The following is a 23,842-nucleotide window of genomic DNA, read 5'->3' as shown; positions in this document are numbered from 1 at the left end:
CTTAATGTATTTGTTTCTTAAACTTAATATTGATTTTGATATTTTATAGGTAAAGTAGTTTTTGGGGAACCAATTGCTGCTTCTTTAAGTATAGATGGTACTCACTACTGGCATAAAGACTGGAGTCATGCTGCAGCCCATGTCATGGGGCCTCCGCTAAGACCGGATCCTTCAACGCCTGAACATCTCATGAGGCTTCTAGCCAAGTAAGTATTTCAATACCCTACTACTACTACCCTCCCACATATAGTATTAGTATTTATGATCTAAAGTGATTTTAAGAAATACAGTGACATGCAGTAAATAACACGTATTTGCACATCAGCCTACACCATATTATGGAATACTATATGTTGCTGGAACATGCCTTAAAAGACCAACATTAGTATCTTTTCAGTTAATGTCATCAATTTTGAGTTGTCATAGAAAGTTTCATGAGGTTCATTTACCAGATAATGGGCAAAGTTTTTTGTTTGTTTTTTTCTGAAGAAAAGAGGCATAGATGATGGTTGACTGCACCAGGTTTTGGTTACAATCCTGAAAACAAATGGTGATAACCTGCATTGAGTTGCAGAAGAACCCTGTCCACTTTTCTGGGCACACTGGATAAGCCATGTTATATAATTTTTCACAACTTTTATTTTAAAAAAAGCACACACACACACACACACACACACACACACACACACACACACACACACACATATATAGCGAAGTTACTTACCTGTAGCAGGTATTCTCCGAGGACAGCAGGCTGATTGTTCTCACTGATGGGTGACGTCCGACGGCAGCCTCAGGATCGGAGATCTTCCTAGCAACAAAGTTTGCTAGCACATGCGCACACCGCGCATGCGCGACCATCTTCCCGCCCGTAGCGCGAGCATGCTCCTCAGTCAAGTAGAAAGCAAAGACAAGGGAAGACACAACTCCTAAGGGGAGGTGGGCGGGTTTGTGAGAACAATCAGCCTGCTGTCCTCGGAGAATACCTGCTACAGATAAGTAACTTTGCTTTCTCCGAGGACAAGCAGGCTGCTTGTTCTCACTGATGGGGTATCCCTAGCCCCCAGGCTCACTCAAAACAACAAACATTGGTCAATTTGGCCTCGCAACGGCGAGGACATAACTGAGATTGACCTAAACAGAAACAACTAACAGAGTGCAGCCTGCAACAGAATAAAAATGGGCCTAGGGGGGTGGAGTTGGATTCTAAACCCCAAACAGATTCCGAAGCACCGACTGCCCAAACCCACTGTCGCGTCGGGTATCCTGCTGAAGGCAGTAATGAGATGTGAATGTGTGGACAGATGACCACGTCGCAGCCTTGCAAATCTCTTCAATAGTGGCTGACTTCAAGTGGGCCACTGACGATGCCATGGCTTGAACACTATGAGCCGTGACATGACCCTCAAGAGTCAACCCAGCCTGGGCGTAAGTGAAGGAAATGCATTCTGCTAGCCAATTGGAAATGGTGCGTTTCCCGACAGCCACTCCCCTTCTGTTGGGATCAAAAGAAACAAACATTTGGGCGGACTGTCTGAAGGGGCTTGTCCGCTCCACATAGAAGGCCAATGCTCGCTTGCAATCCAATGTGTGCAACTGACGTTCATCAGGGAGGGTATGTGGACGGCAGGGAAAAAATGTTGGCAAGACAATTGACTGGTTTAGATGGAACTCCGACACCACCTTTGGCAAAAACTTAGGATGAGTGTGGAGGACTACTCTGTTATGATGAAATTTAGTATAAGGAGCATGAGCTACCAAGGCTTGAAGCTCACTGACTCTACGAGCTGAAGTAACTGCCACCAAGAAAATGACCTTCCAGGTCAAGTACTTCAGATGGCAAGAATTCAGTGGCTCAAAAGGAGGTTTCATCAGCTGGGTGAGAACGACATTGAGATGCCATGACACTGTAGGAGACTTGACAGGGGGCTTTGACAAAAGCAAACCTCTCATGAAGCAAACAACTAAAGGCTTACCCTCTACACGATAATGATAAGCACTAATTGCGCTAAGGTGAACTCTTACAGAGTTGGTCTTGAGACCAGACTCGGACAAGTGCAGAAGGTATTCAAGCAGGGTCTGTGTAGGACAAGAACGAGGATCTAGAGCCTTGCTGTCACACCAGACGGCAAACCTCTTCCATTTGAAAGAATAACACCTCTTCGTGGAATCTTTTCTGGAAGCAAGCAAGACTCGGGAGACACCCTCAGAAAGACCCAAGGAGGCAAAGTCTACGCTCTCAACATCCACACCGTGAGAGCCAGGGACTGGAGGTTGGGATGGAGAAGCGCCCCCTCGTTCTGAGTGATGAGGGTTGGAAAACACTCCAATCTCCACGGTTCTTCGGAGGACAACTCCAGAAGAAGAGGGAACCAGATTTGACGCAGCCAGAAGGGAGCTGTCAGAATCATGGTTCCATGATCCTGCTTGAGTTTCAGCAAAGTCTTCCCTACCAAGGGTATGGGAGGATATGCATACAGAAGACCCTTCCCCCAAAAAAGAAGAAAGGCATCTGGCGCTAGCCTGCCATGGGCCTGGAGTCTGGAACAGAACTGAGGGACCTTGTGATTGGTCTGAGTGGCAAAAAGTTCTACCAAGGGGGTGCCCCACGCTTGGAAGATCTTGCGTACTATTGAGTTGAGAGACCGCTCGTGAGGTTGCAATATCCTGCTCAACCTGTCGGCCAGACTGTTGTTTACGCCTGCCAGATACGTGGCATGGAGGAACATGCCATGACGGCGAGCCCAAAGCCTCATCCCGACGACTTCCTGACACAGGGGGTGAGATCCGGTGCCTCCCTGCTTGTTGATGTAATACATGGCAACCTGATTGTCTGTCTGAATTTGGATAATTTGGTTGGACAGCTGATCTCTGAAAGCCTGTAGTGCGTTCCAGACCGCACGCAACTCCAGGAGATTGATCTGAAAACCTGCTTCCTGGAGGGACCAACGTCCTTGGGTGTGGAGCCCCTCGACATGGGCTCCCCACCCCAGGAGAGACGCGTCTGTAGTCAGCACTTTTTGCAGCTGAGGAATTTGAAAGGGACGTCCCAGGGTCAAATTGGATCGAATTGTCCACCAATGTAGGGATGTGAGAAAAACTGTGGACAGTTGGATCATGTCCTCTAGATTCCCCGCAGCTTGAAACCACTGGGAAGCTAGGGTCCATTGAGCTGATCTCATGTGAAGATGGGCCATGGGAGTCACATGAACTGTGGAGGCCATGTGGCCGAGCAATCTCAACATCTGCCGAGCTGTAATCTGCTGAGACGCTCGTACCCAGGAAACAAGGGACAGGAGATTGTCTGCCCTTGCTTCGGGGAGGTAGACATGAGCAGTCTGGGAGTCTAGCAGAGCTCCTATGAATTCTAGTCTTTGAACTGGAAGAAGGTGGGACTTTGGATAATTTATCACAAACCCTAGTAGCTCCAGGAGTCGAATAGTCAGTCCCATGGACTGTAGAGCTCCTGCATCCGAGGTGTTCTTCACCAGCCAATCATCGAGATAAGGGAACACATGCACTCCCAGTCTGTGCAGAGACGCCGCCACGACTGCCAGGCATTTTGTAAATACTCTGGGCGCAGAGGCGAGACCAAAGGGTAGCACACAATACTGAAAATGCCGTGTTCCCAGACGGAATCGAAGATACTGCCTATGAGCTGGTAGTATCGGGATGTAAGTATAAGCATCCTTTAAGTCCAGAGAGCATAGCCAATCGTTTTTCTGAATCTCGGACCAGATATTTGTTCAGGGCCCTTAGGTCTAGGATGGGACGCATCCCCCCCCCCCCTGTTTTTTTTCCACAAGAAAGTACCTGGAATAGAATCCCAGCCCTTCCTGCCCCGGTGGCACGGGCTCGACTGCATTGGCGCTGAGAAGGGCAAAGAGTTCCTCTGCAAGTACCTGCTTGTGCTGGAAGCTGAGAAGGGCAAAGAGTTCCTCTGCAAGTACCTGCTTGTGCTGGAAGCTGAAGGACTGAGCTCTCGGAGGACAATTTGGAGGTTTTGAGATCAAATTGAGGGAGTATCCTAGCTGGACTATTTGAAGAACCCACTGGTCGGAGGTGAAAAAACTTGAACCTCCCTCCTACCGGCAGATCGTCCGGCAGGGACACTTTTTTATCGGCTATGCTCACCTGGAGCCAGTCAAAAGCCCGTCCCTTGCTTTTGCTGGGGAGCTGCAGAGGCTTGTTGAGGCACACGCTGTTGACGTGAACGAGCGCGCTGGGGCTTAGCCTGAGCAGGCTGGCGGTCAGGTGGATTGTACCTACGCTAATTATAAGCGTAGGGAGCATTCCTCCTTCCCCCATAAAACATCTACCTGTTGAGGTAGATGCTGAAGCATCTGGTGGGAGAGTTTGTTGAAGGCGGTGTCCCGCTGGTGGAGCTGCTCTACCACCTGTTCGACCTTTTCTCCAAAAATGTTATCCCCCCGGCAAGGAGCATCCGCAATCCGCTGCTGGCCTCTATTCTCCAGGTCAGAGGCACACAGCCATGAGAGTCTGCGCATCACTATACCTTGAGCAGCGGCCCTGGACGCAACATCAAAAGTGTCGTAAGCACCCCTGGACAGGAATTTATGGCACGCCTTCAGCTGCCTGACCACCTCCTGAAAAGGCTTGGCCTGCTCCGACTGGAGCTTATCAACCAAGTCCGTCAGCTGCCGCACATTGTTCCGCAAGTGGATGCTCGTGTAGAGCTGGTACGACTGGATCTTGGACACGAGCATAGTAGAATGATAGGCCTTCCTCCCAAAAGAGTCCAGAGTCCTAGACTCCCACCAAGGGGGCGCCGAGGCATAATCCCTAGTACTCTTGGCTCTCTTGAGAGCCGAATCCACAACTCCAGAGTCATGAGGCAACTGGGTCTTCATCAACTCTGGGTCCCCATGGATCCGATACTGGGACTCAATCTTTTTGGGAATAGTGGGATTACTTAATGGTTTCACCCAGTTCGCCAGCAATGTCTGTTTCAGGACATTATGCAGGGGAACTGTGGACAACTCCTTAGGTGGCGAAGGATAGTCCAGGACCTCAAACATCTCAGCCCTGGGTTCATCTTCAGTAACCACTGGGAAGGGAATGGCCATAGACATTACACGGACAAAGGATGAGAAAGACAGACTCTCGGGAGAGAAAGCTTTCTCTCCGGCGAAGGAGTAGAATTAGAAGGGAGACCACAAGACTCCTCGTCAGAGAAATATCTTGGGTCTTCCTCTGCCTCCCACGAGGCCTCACCCTCGGTAACGGACACAAGTTCCCTGACTTCAGTCCGAATACGAGCCCGTCTCGACGCCGAGGAACTAGGTCCTCGATGGTGGTGCCAAGAGGAAGACTCCCGCACCGCCGAAGCTCCCTCCAGCGACGTTGACGGGGAGTCAACCTGGGTGGCAGCGGAGGCCGATGCCGCAAGCGGTACCGGCATCGTAGTCCTCACCACGGGTGGGGAGCCAACTGCTGCATCTCTTGACGGTACCGGTGGCGCAGGCACCGGCGGTACCGGAACAGATGGTCGCAGCAGCCCTTCCAGGATCTCTGGGAGTATGGCTCTGAGGTGCTCGTTCAGAGTGGCTGTTGAGGAAAGTAGTAGGGCCGGTACAGGCGACGAAGTCAGAATCTGCCTGGAGTGGAGGCGGTACCGGGCTGTCCGGAGAAGAGCGCATCGACACTTCCTGTATGGAGGGTGAGCGGTCCTCCCGGCGTCGATGCTTCATGGGTGCCGACTCCTTTGGCGCCCCGGAGCTCTCAGTACCGTGATTGGAAGGCGACCGATGACGGTGCTTCTTCGCCTTCGCTCAAAGCATGTCACCGGTACCTCCCAGTACTGACGAGGAGGACATGGAATCCACACATCTCCATGCGCATGTGTGGGCGTCTGAAGTGACGACCTAGTGGATGACTGGTCTCGAGTACCCAACAGTCTGCGATAGCCAATTGTGACCCCTGAAGACGCTCGGAGGAGCGAAACACGTACGTGTAGGGTCCTGGTGAAAAAGAGATTGTATCGCTAAATCCAAACCAGTGATGTCTTCATGTCTTCAGTTACGAGGAACAGTGCAAGCAGTTATGTGATAGTAGCTGACTGAATCAAGATGGTGAAAATTACATGAATTTTCCAGGATGTATATGGTCTTGGAGTAAGATATTTTAAGGACAATTTTGCCTATTAAGTGAAGTAACAGTGGATTTTTTGCACAATGGAAAACTTGTTTACAACGGAATGATACCAGTTTTTGGATAACTTCAAAGTGATTGGGTTCTTAGAAGAACCTGGAAGAACTTTTTAGCACTATATTTGTGTATAATCGCATTGAGTGTATTGTTAGTTGGTTAGGTTAACCACTGTCGGACTTGATTGGCAAGTTTTGAGAAAATATATGTTCGTATTTGGGTATTTGAATAGGTTTAAAATGTGAGGATATATGTATAAGTAATGTATGAATGGATGAAGAATGAATGGTGATATTTGTGGATTTTAATAAATAATGAACAATAATGTGAATATGTAAAGTGTAATAATGGAATAAAGATTTATAAATATTAATAGTTGTGTGTATATATATATATATATATATATATATATATATATATTGGAATGATTATTGAAGTATATATATATTGGAATGATTATTGAAGTTAGTCATTTTTGAATGATGCCATTGAATTCCACTTTTAGTTTGGTTTTGGCCTTTATTTGCCATCATGTTCGATGTTGCTTTATTATATCCATGAAACAATGGTATCATTCTATGGTGGCTGTGTAAGTTTCTGGTATTTATTTCTTCTGGAAAATATTTCCTCTGAATTTTCTTACGAGGGAAGATGGACATATTTTGCCAATGTTAGTTTCAATTTGGACAAATTCCTGGAGGAAAAGTCCATAAGTCATTCTTAAGGTAGACACTGCTTATCCTTGGGAATAAGTAGCATGGGATCTTGCCACTTTTTGGGACTGTGCCAGGTTCTTGTAACCTAAACTGGCCACTGTTGGAAACAAGATACTGGACTAGACTCAGGAAAGTGTGCGCGCTCTTAGTACGCACTCTTTGCAAATTGTGCATGATCTTAAAGACTGCATTCTTTCGCAAAGAAATTAATGATAGTACTTCCATGACGACATAAGGGGAAGAACCCCCCCCCCCCCAAAAAAAAAAAATAAACAAACATTCCTGAAAACAGCACTGGAAATGACAAAAGTTTTCTGGCTCCCACCCCCTCCCTCCTTTATAAAAATGATGAATTCAAAAAGGTCATAACATAATGAGATCTGCAAATAGGAAGTGCAAAAATGTGGAAAATTAAAACAACAGCAATACTGATTGTCAGAAGAGCACTAGGTGCAATACCACAAGGACTCTGAAGAAATTTGGACTGTCTAAAATTAAAATAAACTACAACAGCCCAGCTACAGACAACAGCACCGTTGGGCACCTCATACATTATCAGGTGATACCTTTATGATTTCTAAGGCCTTAGTTAGAGCTCAAATAATGGTGAAGGGAGCCAGTGAATGTCTACAGCAGAAGCAGGAAGACACCCTCTATGAAGATCCACACACGGCCTGTGTCGGGTCTTCTCATTTTGGTGCTTGAATAAATCTGCTTTGAACTATATCTCCCTGGTGGATTGGTCATTGTGTCATCTTCTATTTCTGCTTTGGCTTTCTTTGAAGGGAGCCAGTGGCATACTAGCCACAGAACTTTATAAACGGTGCCCATGCCAATATCTGGGCACCAATCCAAGATGTGCGCCCAACTAAATTGGCTGAGCGAATTATTGCCAATAATTGGTTGCTAATTGGTGCCAATTTGGATTTGCACACACATCTTGCTATGCACTATTCTATAACCATGTGCACCCAAATCCTATAGCGTGCAACTCAAAAGGGGGTGTGGCTATGTCAGGAGCATGGGCGGGTCAGGGGTGTTCCTAAAATTTACACGCAGTGTTATAGAATACCAAGGATGAATGCTGGGAATTACACCTGATTTCAGCAGGCATAAGTCCTGGCACCCAAATTTGGGCACCGAAATAGACAGTGTTATTCTATAATGGGTGCTCATCTTGAGTGTCCATTGTAAAATAGCATTGAGCACCGATTTTTTTTCAGCACCATTTACTGAATGTAGCCCCTTTTGTGAACTGTGAATGGTAATAACCCTAAAGAAAAGCATGACGAGGGAATAAGCTGCATGGAGCATCATTAACTAACCATTTTACTGGGCAGAGTGGATGGACCACTCTAATTTTATCTGCCATCATTTACTATGGACCCCTTTTACTAGCACTGAGTTTTTTGCCACGCACCAGGACCACTTATACCACAGAGGGTAAAAAGCCTGAAAAAAATAAGTGGCCGTGCGGTAACCGGGCAGCACACGACTCTTCCCAATTCCCAGCGGGTAACTCCCTGCAGAAATATTTTTACAATATTCCCGCTAGCGCCAGAAATAGACGGTAGGGTGAAACTAACAGCAGCACCCAAATTGAGCCAGTGGTAGTTCCAGGTTGCCATGCGGCAACCCTTTACTAAATGGGCCCCTATGTTATGTTATAGTTACAAAACGTAACAAAAAAAATCAAACATTAACAATAAAATATTCATTATTCTCATCTTTCCTGCTTCACAACTTAAAATCCCTAGGCCCTAGCCTTTTCCTTCCATCCCAAATGAAGGTATGCCATGCAATGCATTTGTGGTCTCAACATTTTCCTGTTTTTTTGCAGTGGGGACCTCAGTGTGACAGGGACTGACAACTGTACTTTCAGCACCTGCCAGAAGGCTATAGGCAAGGATGACTTCACCAAAATCCCTAATGGACTGAATGGTGTGGAGGATAGGATGTCTGTAATATGGGAAAAAGGAGTGGTAAGATCTTATCTATCTATACATTTAGTTCGGGTGTAAATAGTATATGGAATGTCCACTAAAGCAAAAAAGGGAATTTGCGTTGTTCTTCAAAATGAGGTTAAGAATTTAGGAGTCATTTTTATCTTTGTTGTGCTGCTCAGATCCTTCACAAGATTTGTTGGTCTGCCACATGTTTTTGTTAAAAATTCTACAATTGGTGCAAAATGCAATAGCCAGCTGCGGTAATGTGAGCGACAGCAAGGCACGGAGCCCTCATAAAACACAGATGGGGGGTAGTGAAATGTCAAAACGAAAGGCAAAAAGTGCAGAAAGAGAAGTAAACAGGCCTGTTTCCTCAAAGGCTTTTCACTCTCAAGTCCCTTAAAAATAATCCTGGAACCTTTTACCGCAGCTTAGTAAAAGGACCCCTATGTGTGAGAAGTCTCTTTGGTAGCCTTAAGGTGTGCAGCATGGTCTAGCTGAGCTAAAAATTTGGGGGCCCTTTTACAAAGTAACAATAAGCCCAAAGCGGGCTTACTGCATGCCAATTTGGAGCTACCACTGACCCAAGGCAGACAGCGGTGGTAGTTACGGCCCCAGGGTGCGACATTTCCTGCACTGGTGAAAATCGGGCTTGATATTTTTGCACGACGGTTACCCAGCAGTAATTGGGCAGTGCTATATGGTACTCGGTTACCGCTGGGTTAGTGCGGGAGCTCTTACCACCACCTCAATAGGTGGCATTAAGTGCCCCCCCCCCCTCACATAGCCGTGTAAGTAAGAGCAATCTTACCACATGACCATGTATTTTTGCAGCCTTTTTACCTGCTGTGGTAAAAAGGGCTTCACCTTGCGGCAAAAACAACCGCTGACACTACCGCAGGGCCCTTGTTACCACAGCTTGGTAAAAGGGCCCCTCAGTTCTTTAGCAGAGATAAACTGGGCCTGATGTTAGTACTATATAAAGTGCAATCTCAATTTAAAAACCCAACGAATGCATGAGAAAATGGCGCTGAATGTAGGCAGATAGCAATCATAACAGACTGACTGTAAAAGGCAACAGATATTTATAGAATACCTGTTGTGTCAGTACTCTACTCAGGAACTATTTTATTCCAGCACTCTGGAATGTGAATTCTGTGTCTTATTCAGGAAAACTGTGTTTAACTTGTACACTGTTTTACAGCACAGTGGTATAATGGATGAAAACCGGTTTGTGGCCGTTACAAGCACAGTTGCAGCAAAAATCTTCAACTTGTATCCCAGAAAAGGAAGAATAGCCATAGGCTCTGATGCTGACATTGTCATCTGGGACCCAGAAGCTACAAGGTAGAGCGTGACAAATTAAAATGTCATGATTACGTTATACTGGAGTTAAGATCTTTATCAGTTTCAACTGAGTTTCACCTATACATTTTTGGAAAAGTGAAAAACCCTTTAAACAGAATAAACAATAGAAAGTTGAAAATATGCATAAAGTTTAAACGTATAGCTTATTAAGTCAATTTCTAAAAAGCACTTGGGATAATTCAGTAAACAACACCCAATGGGGGACCACAAGATTAGCACCAAATATCAAGGGTTGAAATTCCATGTATAAAAGGGAAAAGGACGGTGATAGGAGTGTACTACCATGCGCCTCGACAGGATGAGCAGGTAGACGCAGAAATGATAAAAGAAATCAGAGACGCACACAAAATGGGCAATGTGATAATAATGGGTGACTTCAATTATCCAAATATAGACTGGATAAATGTAACATCTGGACACGCTAGAGAGGTACAATTCCTTGATGAAATCAAGGACAGCTTTATGGAGCAGCTGGTGCAGGAGCCGACGAGAGAAGGAAAAATTCTAGACTTGGTCCTTAGTGGAGCGCTTGATCTGGTGAGGGACGTTATGGTACTGGGGCCGCTTGATAACAGTGATCATAATATGATCAGTTTTGATATCAACCTTGAAGTAACTATACACAGGAAGTCAAATACGTTGGTGTTTAACTTTAAAAAAGGAGACTATGATAAAATGAGAAGAACGGTTAAAAAAAAACTTAGGGGGGCAACTGAGAGGGTAAAAACTGTACAACAGGCATGGACGCTGTTCAAAAATACCATCCTGGAGGCCCAGGCCAAACATATTCCGCGAATTAGAAAAGAAAGATGGAAGTCCAAAAGACAGTTGGTGTGGTTGAAAAGCGAGGTGAAGGAAACTATTAGGGCTAAACGAAACGCCTTCAGAAAATGGAAGAAGGAACCGTCTGAAAATAATAAGAAGCAGCATAAAGAGTGTCAAAGCAAATGCAAGGCGCAGATAAAGAAGGCCAAGAGGGATTACGAAAAAAAGATAGCATTAGAGGCAAAAAAACAGCAAAACTTTTTTCGGTATATTAAAAGTAGGACACCGGCAAAAGAATCAGTTGGGCCGCTGGATGACCGAGTGGTAAAAGGGGCGATCAAGGAAGATAAAGACGTAGCAGAGAGATTGAATGAATTCTTTGCTTCAGTCTTCACCGAGGATACCGGTGTCGGAAATGGTATTTCAAGCAGACAAGTCGGAGAAACTTACTGACTTCACGGTAAACCTATGGTAGTGGTGTACAGTTGGGGGTAGTGGGTTTTGGGGGGCTCAGCACACAAGGTAAGGGAGCTATGTTCCTGGGAGCATTTTATGAAGTCCACTGCAGTGCCCCCTAGGGTGCCCGGTTGGAGTCCTGGCATGTCAGGGGGACCAGTGCACTACAAATGCTGGCTCCTCCCACAACAAAATGGTTTGCATTTGGTGATTTCTGAGATGGACGTCCTTGGTTTCGAAAATCGCTGAAAATCATAAACGTCCATGTCTAGGGACGTCCAAATCTAGGGACGGTAAAATTTAAGGATTTGGACGTCCCTGACGGTATTTTCGAAACGAAAGATGGGCATCCATCTTGTTTTGAAAATATGGGTTTTCCCGTCCCTGGATTGGGACATTTTGCAAGGACGTTGAAATCGAAAGTTGGACATCCCTTTTGAAAATGCCCCTCCACATTTCCTATCTAGTTTGATCCAAAGCTGTCCCTTAGTGCATACTGACAGGAGGGAGGCCTGTTCTGTTACAGAGGTATTATGATATACTCTACTTTATTCTCCCTTCCTTTCCTAATAATGCCCAACACTCTGTTTTCTTTTTTGATCATTACTTCACACTGATCCAAGGATTTCAACATACCTAAATCCCTTTCCTGGGTGGTAACTCTAAATGTGGAACCTAGCATCATGTAGCTTCAGTCATAGACACCCATGTAAGACCTCCCCAGCCCCAACCATGACCTTCCCATTTGTTCCACCCATCCACCCACTTTCTGCCTCCTCCACAGGTCCTGGGTCTACAGCAGAGGTAGCAAAAGAAAAATAAAATAAAAATAATGCACAGGACCATTCCCCTGTGCACACCACTGCTAGTTCTACTGGTCCCGCCCCAATTATGGAAGGGTAGAACTTGCAGAGCTAGCAGCAGAATGTACAGGCAGTGGCGTAGCGAGGGCAGCTGACACCCGGGGCAGGTCGCCGATGCACACCCCCCCCCCCCCCGGGTGCAGCACGACGCACCCTCCCCCCTCCGGAGCGCACCCTCCCCCCTCTGGAACGCACCACCCCCTCTGGAATGCACCCCCCCCCCTTCTGGAGCGCGTACTTACTTCGAAAGCGGGGCGGGAGGGCCGAACCGCCCCGAGTGCATGTCGCTGGGAGCTGCGTCGGCTCCGCTGGTTCCCTGCTCTCTCTGCCCCGGAACAGGAAGTAACCTGTTCCGGGGCAGAGAGAGCAGGGAAGCAGCAAAGCCGACACCCCCCTAGCGGCGTGCACCCAGGGTGGACCGCCCCCCCCTTCCTACGCCAGTGTGTACAGGGCAGTGGTCTTTTATTTTGTTTTTTTCTGCCACCTCAGACCTGGGCAGACAGCTGGTGGAAGTGGGAGCAAGCAAATCTGGGGGTGGGAGGGAGAGGGAAACAAAATATTCTGAGAGAGTGTGGGGGTGGGGTGGGGAGAGAAAGACAGAAAGGAGATGCTACCTGGCAGGAAGGAGAGAGAGAAAGAGAGAGAGAGGAGAGTTGCTGGATGGATGACAGGAATGAGACAGTGGGAAACAGAGAGGAAGTACTGGATTATGGTGGGATGGGGAGAGAAATAGTGACAGAGGAGATGTTGGATGGTCAGGGGAGAGAGAGAAACAGAAACAGAGACAATATCATGGATGGCAAGGAACAGACAACTGTCCCTGACACCTTCAAGCATGCTGTTGTCACACCACTCCTCAAAAAACCATCACTTGACCCTACTTGTCCCTCCAACTACCGCCCCATCTCCCTCCTACCCTTCCTCTCCAAGATACTTGAACGCGCCGTTCACAGCCGTTGCCTTTATTTTCTCTCCTCTCATTCCATCCTCGATCCGCTTCAATCCGGCTTTCGCCCCCTACACTCGACAGAAACGGCACTATCTAAAGTCTGCAATGACCTGTTCCTTGCCAGATCCAAAGATCACTACTCCATCCTCATCCTCCTCAACCTATCCGCCGCTTTTGACACTGTCAATCACAATTTACTTCTTGCCACACTATCCTCATTTGGGTTCCAGGGCTCTGTCCTCTCCTGGTTCTCCTCTTATCTCTCCCACCGTACCTTCAGAGTACATTCTCACGGTTCTTCCTCCACCCCCATCCCGCTCTCTGTTGGAGTTCCTCAGGGATCTGTCCTTGGACCCCTTCTCATCTCAATCTACACCTCTTCCTTGGGCTCCCTGATCTCATCTCATGGTTTCCAATATTATCTTTATGCTGACGACACCCAGCTTTATCTCTCCACACCAGACATCACTGCAGAAACCCAGGCCAAAGTATCGGCCTGCTTATCCGACATTGCTGCCTGGATGTCCAACCGCCACCTGAAACTGAACATGGCCAAGACCGAGCTTATTGTCTTTCCTCCCAAACCCATTTCTCCTCTCCCTCCACTCTCCATCTCAGTTGGTAACACCCTCATCGTCCCCGTCTCATCTGCCCGCAACCTCGGAGTCATCTTCGACTCCTCCTTCTCTGCGCATATCCAGCAGATAGCCAAGACCTGTCGCTTCTTTCTCTATAACATTAGCAAAATTCACCCTTTCCTCTCTGAGCACACCACCCGAACTCTCATCCACTCTCTCATTACCTCTCGCCTTGACAACTGCAACCTACTCCTCACTGGCCTCCCACTTAGCCATCTATCCCCCCTTCAGTCCGTTCAGAACTCTGCTGCACGTCTTATCTTCCGCCTGGACCGATATACTCATATCACCCCTCTCCTCAAGTCACTTCACTGGCTTCCGATCAGGTACCGCATACAGTTCAAGCTTCTCCTACTAACCTACAAATGCACTCGATCTGCAGCCCCTCCTTACCTCTCTACCCTCATCTCCCCTTACGTTCCTACCCGTAACCTCCACTCTCAAGACAAATCCCTCCTTTCAGTACCCTTCTCCACCACCGCCAACTCCAGGTTCTGCCCTTTCTGCCTCGCCTCACCCCATGCTTGGAATAAACTCCTTGAGCCCATACGCCAGGCCCCCTCCCTGCCCATCTTCAAATCCTTACTCAAAGCCCACCTCTTCAATGTCGCCTTCGGCACCTAACCACTTTACTTCTATTCAGACATTTTATCCTTTAGATTGTAAGCTCCTTTGAGCAGGGACTGTCCTTCTTTGTTAAACTATACAGCGCTGCGTAACCCTAGTAGCACTCTAGAAATGTTAAGAAGTAGTAGTAGTAGTAGAGATGCTGGATGGCAGGAGGGAGAGAGAGACAGACAGACAGACAGGAGATGCTTCATAGCATTCACCTGTTTAATCATTCTCACAGTAACTACTTCCCTAATGCCTTATTTGTTCTGTTTGTCTGTCTTGAATAGTTTGTAAGCTCTGTCAAGCAGGAACTATCTCATATATGTTTAATGTACAGCGCTGCATACATCTAGTAGTGCTATAGAAATGATAAGTAGTAGTAGTAGAGGAGAAAGGGAAAGACAGAGAGGAGATGCTGGGTTGCAGGGGTAGAAAAAGAGATAGAGAGGAGATGCTACATTGTAGGGGAGAGAGAGACAAACAGAAAGAGGAGTGGCCTAGTGGTTAGGGTGGTGGACTTTGGTCCTGAGGAACTGAGTTCGATTCCCGGCACAGGCAGCTCCTTGTGACTCTGGGCAAGTCACTTAACCCTCCATTGCCTGCCGCATTGAGCCTGCCATGAGTGGGAAAAAGTGTGCGGTACAAATGTAACAAACAAAAAAAAAGAGAGGAGATGCTGGATGGTGGGGAGGGGGAAGGTATAATGAAAGATTGGGGAATGAGAGGAAAGGGAATGGGAAGGTCAGGTAAAGGAAAGAGATGGAAAGCTACAGGTAGACACAGTAAAGAAAAAAAGAAGTGAGGATTGAAGACTGAATAGTAAGAATGAATGAAATCTGCGTGAATATAGAGGCATATAAATGGAGACAGCTGAAAGAAAAAGATCTATGTCAGAGTTGGAAGTAGTGGAGAAGGAGAAAAAGACAGAAAGAGAGAGAACATTGACATATGGATAGGAGACCCTGTAAAGAGAGTTAAGAGAAGACAGGAAAGCAGTAGAGACTGGGACCAAAATGATTAGAAAAATGAAATGGTCAGACAACAAAGGCAGAAAAAAATTGTTATTTTTTTTAGGATGTGTCGCGCCGCTCTGCCTTCGGGGCACAACTTCCATGTCCCCTTCCTGCCCTGGCTCTCCATTGTGGTGCGCTGGTTTGGTGCCAGAGCGAGCTGTCTTCCAGCTCGGCACCCCAGCCACAGCTTTCCCTACCCCGGAGGACATCCACTTCTGGCTCAGCACCCCAGCCGCCACTGACGTCAGTGCAACATCAGACACTTCCACAACCATTATCTTCTGGCCTCTCTGCACACTCAGGACCTCGGCAACAGGTTTCCTGCTCAGGCTTCTGATGTACATTACCTTCTCGGAGTCCACTCCTGCCCTGTGCTTGACTTGACCGGACCTGACCTCTGCTTGGTATCTGACTACGTCCTGCTCGCTGCCTGACCTGGCTGCTGCCTGGTAGGTTCCAGGGGAGATCTGGGAAATTATAGACCGGTGAGTCTGACGTTGGTGCCGGGGAAAATGGTAGAGGCTATTATTAAAAACAAAATTATAGAGCACATCCAAGGACACGGATTACAAAGGGGAGCCGGCTGATATTGTGTATCTGGATTTTCAAAAGGCGTTTGACAAGGTACCTCATGAAAGGCTACAGAGGAAATTGGAGGGTCATGGGATAGGAGGAAAAGTCCTATTGTGGATTAAAAACTGGTTGAAGGATAGAAAACAGAGAGTGGGGTTAAATGGGCAGTATTCACAATGGAGAAGGGTAGTTAGTGGGGTTCCTCAGGGATCTGTGCCAGGACCGCTGCTTTTTAATATATTTATAAATGATTTAGAGATGGGAGTAACTAGCGAGGTAATTAAATTTGCTGATGACACAAAGTTATTCAAAGTTGTTAACTCACGACAGGATTGTGAAAAATTACAGAAGGATCTTACGAGACTGGGAGACTGGGCGGCTAAATGGCAGATGACATTTAATGTGAGCAAGTGCAAGGTGATGCATGTGGGAAAAAAGAACCCGAATTATAGCTACGTCATGCAAGGTTCCACGTTAGGAGTTACGGACCAAGAAAGGGATCTGGGTGTCGTCATCGATAATATACTGAAACCTTCTGCTCAGTGTGCCGCTGCGGCTCAAAAAGTGAATAGAATGTTGGGTATTATTAGGAAAGGTATGGAAAACAGGTGTGAGGATATTATAATGCCGTTATATCGCTCCATTGTGCGACCGCACCTTGAGTATTGTGTTCAATTCTGGTCGCCGCATCTCAAGAAAGATATAGTGGAATTGGAAAAGGTGCAGCAGAGGGCGACTAAAATGATAGCGGGGATGGGACGACTTCCCTATGAAGAAAGACTAAGGAGGCTACGGCTTTTCAGCTTAGAGAAGAGACGGCTGAGGGGAGACATGATAGAGGTATATAAAATAATGAGTGGAGTGGAACAGGTGGATGTGAAGCGTTTGTTCACGCTTTCCAAAAATACTAGGACTAGGGGGCATGCAATGAAACTACAGTGTAGTAAATTTAAAACAAATCGGAGAAAATTTTTCTTCACCCAACGTATAATTAAACTCTGGAATTCGTTGCCGGAGAACGTGGTGAAGGCGGTTAGCTTGGCAGAGTTTAAAAGGGGGTTAGACGGTTTCCTAAAGGACAAGTCCATAAACCGCTACTAAATGGACGGGAAAAATCCACAATTCCGGGAATAACATGTATAGAATGTTTGTATGTTTGAGAAGCTTGCCAGGTGCCCTTGGCCTGGATTGGCCGCTGTCGTGGACAGGATGCTGGGCTCGATGGACCTTTGGTCTTTTCCCAGTGTGGTATTACTTATGTACTGATATACTTATGATAACTGTCTATGTTATGCTTGCCTGCCCTGACCTCTGCTTGGTACCTGACTACGTCCTGCTCGCTGCCTGACCTAGGTTATTAACAGGTGTATCTCGGGCAACACATATTACTCTAATTTTAAGACAGCTGCACTGGTTACCAGTGCAGAGTAGAATACAGTTTATGGTTCTTTGTTAGGTACATCAGGCTATCTATAGATCTGCACCAAAATATTTGAAAGGTACCTGCCAGGAGTTTGAGATCAGAAACAAGTCATCTTTACAGTGTCTCAGATATTGTGAGACTAGATTTGCTGCTTTTTCTGTGGCTGGGGTGCAGCTCTGGAATGCATTAAAAGATCAATTGAGATTATGCACTGAAATTTCACAGTTTATGCGGCTATTGAAAACATCATTGTTTCTAGAGGCATTTATGTAAAGCTAGTTGTTATAATGGCACAATTTTGCTGTAAGTTTTGGTTATGACACATTGATGGCATGTACTGTATTTTGTTGGTGATTTTATTTTCTATGTTTTGTTTATTGTAAACTGCTTTTATTTAAGCAATCTATAAATGTGTAAAATAAATCAATAAATATGCCACAAGCTAAATGTGGTTTACCATGCTAATTGAGAGGTAGAGGACTGTAAAAGGAAATGGAGGAAGATGAAGAGGTTTGTGAAGCGCATGGCTGGAGACACAGTGCTGGATGCGGACCCTATAAACCTCACCCCTGTGGTGCTCATGGTGCATAGGCTCCTTCCCATGGACAGCATCCATGGCCTGGAAACTCGCCTCCGCACAGGCTGGGGAGTCAGGTAAGATTTGGAGGATAAAGATGTGCTGGCTGTTCTCTCTTTTTCACCCTCTCTCCATCAAATTTGGACAGTGTTGGGGGAGGGGGGATGATAGGAAACCCAACTGTGCAAGAGGTTATCAGATAGATGTGGAAAGGGGATAAGAAAGCACAACAGACTGAAAGGCTGGTTATAGGACCCTTGTCCTAACCAGTGGCGTAGCCAGACCTGACTTTTTGGGTGGGCCCAGAGCTAATATGGGTGGGTACTATGTATATAGGTATGAATAGTGCTTCTTGGGATACTACAAACTAATGCCTTAGAATGCTGCCCAACAGCTGCCCTGCATCAATAGAAACCACATACATACTTAAAAACCGATATTTGTCAATACAGTTACATTATGCCATATCAAACTTGACCAGACGTAAGTCTACTATAATGGCAAACATCTCAACACACATGACAGGATCCTGCATTATAATTACAGCAATGACATATAACAATGTATTCAAGTTCTGGAAGCACCTCAATAATAGCAACAAAATCCCGTCACTGTCAGGTACTTTGTGAAGTAACACTAAATCCTGCAAGAGGCTTCTTAGCGCCTATATTGCAAACCATAACACCAGTTCCAATAACAGTACCTTTAAAAAGGCAGCAGTGAATGTACACAACAGAATACACATCCCATTGGAAAAGCCACATTTCTATGCCATACTATCGCTGCAATTCTAAGCAGATCAGAATTCAACACACTTAATTTTAAAACATATTACAAAAACATAAAACATAAAGACCTTTCCTACCCCCAAACATCCATCCCAGCAGCCTGGCATCAGCTTTTCCCTTCCCTACTCCCTATCCATCATCCCCATAGCTCAGCATCAGCCCTTCCCTTCTCTACCTTACCCACCCCCACCCCCCCATCCATTCCTGTAGCCCAGTATCAAATCTTTCCCTTCCCCACAATCCATCCCATAGCTAAACATCAGCCCTATCCTACCACCGCACCCCTCCCTCCCTGTAGCTTACCGTCAGCCCTATCCCACCCCCTATGGCATTAAATATAAAATACTTTTTTTTTAATGTCCTGGGCCATGCAGAGCCCACCTCCGCACCGGTCCACCCAGAGAAAACCGCCTACACTTTTTTTTTTTAATTTTAACCTATGCACTTCAGAGACCATCCCCACCCAAAAACCTGCCAAAATGAGAGAAATAGACAACTTTTTAAAAATGAACCTGCTTGGGCACTATTAAAATTTATTGTTGGTGAATTTCTGGGTGGGGTAAGCACTTCACTGCTTAGGGCAAAAAAGGTACATTTAATGATTAAAATATACCTTTTTTTCATCCTTGGCAGTGAAGAGCCCATCCCCACCCAGAAGCCCACCACCAGACCAGAGCCATCATTCTGATTACAAGAATAATCAAAATGCTGGCTGGTAGTGGGCTCTTCACTGCCTAGGACGAAAAAAAGGTATATTTTAATCATTAAATATACCTTTTTTGCCCTAGGCAGTGAAGTGCTTACCCCACCCAGAAGCCCACCACCACCAGCATTTTGAGTACAAAATAGCAAAATTACTACTGCATGACGACATGTAAAAAAATATTTAAACATATAATTTAATTTACTTTATTTCTTATGAATCGCAACATCCCCAAAGGAGTTCAGTGCGATTTACATAGTAAAAGAAGCTGGACATACCAGTTTCTTAGTTTCAAATACAGTTTGAAACTAATAAGAAAAAAAAAAACCCTCATCCTCAGACTTTACCCAGAACCTATGTTTCACACAACTACATTTCCAAAGCCTTACGAAACATATAACAAGGGATAATCTTTATCTCAATTGATAAAGATGCATTTATTACCTGGCTTCTGTAGCTGAGTGGTGCTGCGGGGGAGTGCTACTGTGATTGAACAAACTGACTGAAAACAATCACAGACCCAGCTGGCAGGGAACAAGCAGGCATAGTGTAGATTTGGCACTTTTGCCAATCCTGTTTCCAAATGGCGTGCACTATTTCCAAAGAGTTGGAAACTGACAAAATGATGAAATGGCCAGCAAAACCTGACTAAAATGAAAATTCCTGTAAACAACACACACACAAAAAACCAACAGCAGCACAAACAAGCATTTTCTGGATGCCCATCCTTACATAGTAACATAGCAACATAGTAGATGACGGCAGAAAAAGACCTGCACGGTCCATCCAGTCTGCCCACAAGACAAACTCATATGTGCTACTTTTTGTGTATATCTTGCCTTGATTTGTAACTGTCATTTTCAGGGCAAAGACCGTACAAGTCTGCCCAGCACTATCCCCGCCTCCCACCACCGGCTCTGGCACAGACCGTATAAGTCTGCCCAGCCCTATCCCTGTCTCCCAACCACCAGCCCCGCCGCCCACCACCGGCCTGAAGGATTTCTTAATACAATGTTACTGTGTAGGGTGCGGCAATTACTCTAAGGTCAGCTCAGTTAAGCAAACTGGAGATAAATAATTGGAGGTTTTCTTCATTGCTGTTGAAGGTTGTATTAAAGGTTACTTTTAAAAAAAGTTACACAGGACATTATAACAAGTTGTCATACAAATGAAAATGATCTGCATTACACAATCATTTCAAACAGTTAGTAGTCCAAAATATAAAAAAGATAGACAAAAGGAAATAAAAAATGAATCCTGCAAAGTTCACACCACATTCTCACAGTATACAATTCCAGTCTTGGTTTCCATAATTCACAGTTTGCACCTGAGTGGAAGAGCCAAGGCCAGACAGCAGCTACACTAACTCTGGAGTCTGAATATCCAGCATTTTTTGTCCCTGCCCCTTCTGTAATTTACTGGCGGTGTCTCCTCTACATTTTAACTCCCCTGCCCCTTCTGCATTTTATTGGAGTTTCCTATGGCATTTTCAGACCCTACCCCCTATGCATTTTTGCTGGGGTCTCCTCTGGCATTTTTAGCCCATGCTTCTTCTGCATTTTACTGGGAGCCCAGACAGTATTCCTCTCACATAACAGAGGAGTGAGAAAAGCATGCCTGAATTAAGAAGTTAATGAGTAGTCAAGCTAGCAATACTGAAACTTCCAGAGAACAGAGAAACCAAAATCTTTCTGCAGTGAAAAGAAATTATGTGAGAGGGCACTCTCTTGGCGTGTTCCTACCTTCAGAGGCTTTGGTGTCATAGGTGCAAATTGGGCTGTGGTTTTGGCAGGCACAGTGTGGATTTGGAGCCGCGCCCTAACCTTTCCCATGCGGCACTGCATGCGGCGCAGCCACAACGCCATCATGCCGTGCGGGGTGGGCCCCAGTCGGGCCCGAGGAGGAGGGAGACGGCAGAGAGTGCAAATAGCATTCAGTGTCCATGAAAGGTGTTTCTATATTACCACACCATTCAAGTTTTATTTGTTTCCAGTGCAACGAGTTGTCAGGAGTAAATAATATTTGTTCACAACTCAATTTCAGGAACTTCAGCTTCATGTTTAGCAGTGCCGATACTCTTGTTTTTCTTCATTTCTCTTTATATTAACAGAAAAGTGACATTATATTTATGGTAACCTCAGTTCTGCTTTATTTTTCTAACCATAGGACTATTTCTGCAAAGACTCATCACCAAGCCGTCAACATTAATGTCTTTGAAGGCATGATTTGTCATGGAGTGCCCCTGGTGACTATTTCAAGAGGCAAAGTGGTGTTTGAGAAAGGTGTCTTGCATGCAGTTGCTGGGCATGGAAAATACATTCCCCGGCAGCCATTTTCTGACTATGTTTACAAGCGAATCCACCAACGAGATCAGGTCAGTTGTAAAAATGGATTTCTGAATAATGCAATCCCTTCAAAAACAGAAGTCTAGTTTTGGCCAAAGGGTGTAAGAGCATTAGGAAACAAACCTTTGACTAAAAGTTTGTTTTTACAACATCCGTAAAATCCGCCCCTTTCTTTCTGAGCACTCTACCAAAACCCTCATCAACACCCTTGTCACCTCTTGTTTAGACTACTGCAATCTGCTTCTTGCTGGCCTCCCACTTAGTCACCTCTCCCCCCTCCAATCGGTTCAAACTCTGCTGCCCGTCTTGTCTTCCGCCAGGGTCGCTTTACTCATACTACCCCTCTCCTCAAGACCCTTCACTGGCTCCCTATCCGTTTTCGCATCCTGTTCAAACTTCTTCTACTAACCTATAAATGTACTCACTCTGCTGCTCCCCAGTATCTCTCCACACTCACCCTTCCCTACACCCCTTCCCGTGCACTCCGCTCCATGGATAAATCCTTCTTATCTGTTCCCTTCTCCACTACTGCCAACTCCAGACTTCGTGCCTTCTGTCTCGCTGCACCCTACGCCTGGAATAAACTTCCTGAGCCCCTACGTCTTGCCCCATCCTTGGCCACCTTTAAATCTAGACTGAAAGCCCACCTCTTTGACATTGCTTTTGACTCGTAACCACTCGCCTCCACCTACCCTCCTCTTCTCCTTCCTGTACACATTAATTGATTTGATTTGCTTACTTTATTTTTTTTTTGTCTATTAGATTGTAAGCTCTTTGAGCAGGGACTGTCTTTCTTCTATGTTTGTGCAGCGCTGCATATGCCTTGTAGCGCTATAGAAATGCTAAATAGTAGTAGTAGTAGTAGTAATACCACCTCATTGGTTTCCTGCACTGGATCAAATAGATTCTGTGACAAAGGCTGGAAAAATTCTACAGCTGAGTTTTTGAGATTCCATGACAATTCTGTGACACAATTGGATACATTTGTCTAATATCTCAATTGCTCAGTGTAGTTTAAATTGCAAGTTAAAAATATATCTTTAAAAAATATACAAGCTTTGCACAAATCTGAAACTGATTGTGTTCACTGTTGATGACCTCAAACACTGCGCGCAATTCTGGTCACTGCATCTCAAAAAAGATATAGTGGAATTAGAAAAGGTACAGAGAAGGGTGACAAAAATGATAAAGAGGGTAGGACGACTTCCCTATGAGGAAAGTCTAAAGTGGCTAGGGCTTTTGAGAAAAGACAGCTAAGGGAAGATATGATAGAGGTATATAAAATGAGTGGAGTGGAGTGGAACGGATTTACGTGAATTACCTGTTTACTCTTTCCAAAAATACTAGAACTAGGAGGCACATGATGAAGCTTCTAAATAATAAATTTAAAGCAAACCGGAGAAAATATTTCTTCACACAGTGTGTAATTAAACTCTTTAATTCGTTGCCAGATAATGTAGTAAAAGCAGTTAGCTTAGCGGAGCTTAAAAAAGGTTTGGCTAATTTCTTAAAAGAAAAGTCCATTTGCCATGGACTTGGAAAATCCACTGCTTATTTCTTGGATAAGCAGCATAGAATCTGTTTTACTATTCTGGGATCTTGCCAGGTATTTGTGACCTGGATTGGCCACTGTTGGAAACAGGATACTGGGCTTGATGGACCTTCAGTCTGTCCCAGTATGGAAACGCTTACGTTCTTATGTTCAACAGTCTCCTCTCTTTTCTTGTCTTTCCTTTATCATGATATCCCTTTCCTGTCCTTCCTTCTCTCCCATCTTTTCCTACTGCTGTGTTTGTCCTCTTCCTTTCAGGCTATTATTTCTCTTTCCCAAAGGTCTCTTATTCCAACCCTATTTTCCTTTCTTAATGATTTTCTGCTCCCCCATGGCAATTTTTGCCACATTCATACACCTCCCCCAACAAGCTGAGATCTTTCTCTC

The 23,842-nt window shown here is 45.5% G+C and overlaps 1 protein-coding gene across 2 annotated transcripts in view; it reads left to right on the top strand.

Annotated features, from left to right (window-relative positions):
- DPYS (dihydropyrimidinase) overlaps positions 1 to 23,842 on the top strand; it is a 120,354-nt gene that overhangs the window by 83,027 nt on the left and 13,485 nt on the right. For both annotated transcript variants that reach the window (XM_030217944.1, XM_030217937.1), the window contains exons 5-8: positions 50 to 206; positions 8,725 to 8,866; positions 10,035 to 10,177; positions 21,725 to 21,932. In XM_030217944.1, the coding sequence (XP_030073804.1) occupies positions 50 to 206; positions 8,725 to 8,866; positions 10,035 to 10,177; positions 21,725 to 21,932 (650 nt within the window). The remainder of the gene's footprint in view (positions 1 to 49; positions 207 to 8,724; positions 8,867 to 10,034; positions 10,178 to 21,724; positions 21,933 to 23,842) is intronic.

This window comes from Microcaecilia unicolor, chromosome 1 (assembly GCF_901765095.1).
Source record: "Microcaecilia unicolor chromosome 1, aMicUni1.1, whole genome shotgun sequence".
Lineage (NCBI taxonomy): Eukaryota > Metazoa > Chordata > Amphibia > Gymnophiona > Siphonopidae > Microcaecilia > Microcaecilia unicolor.
The sequence above is the reverse complement of the archived record's forward strand: the minus strand, read 5'-3'. Positions and strand labels throughout refer to the sequence as shown.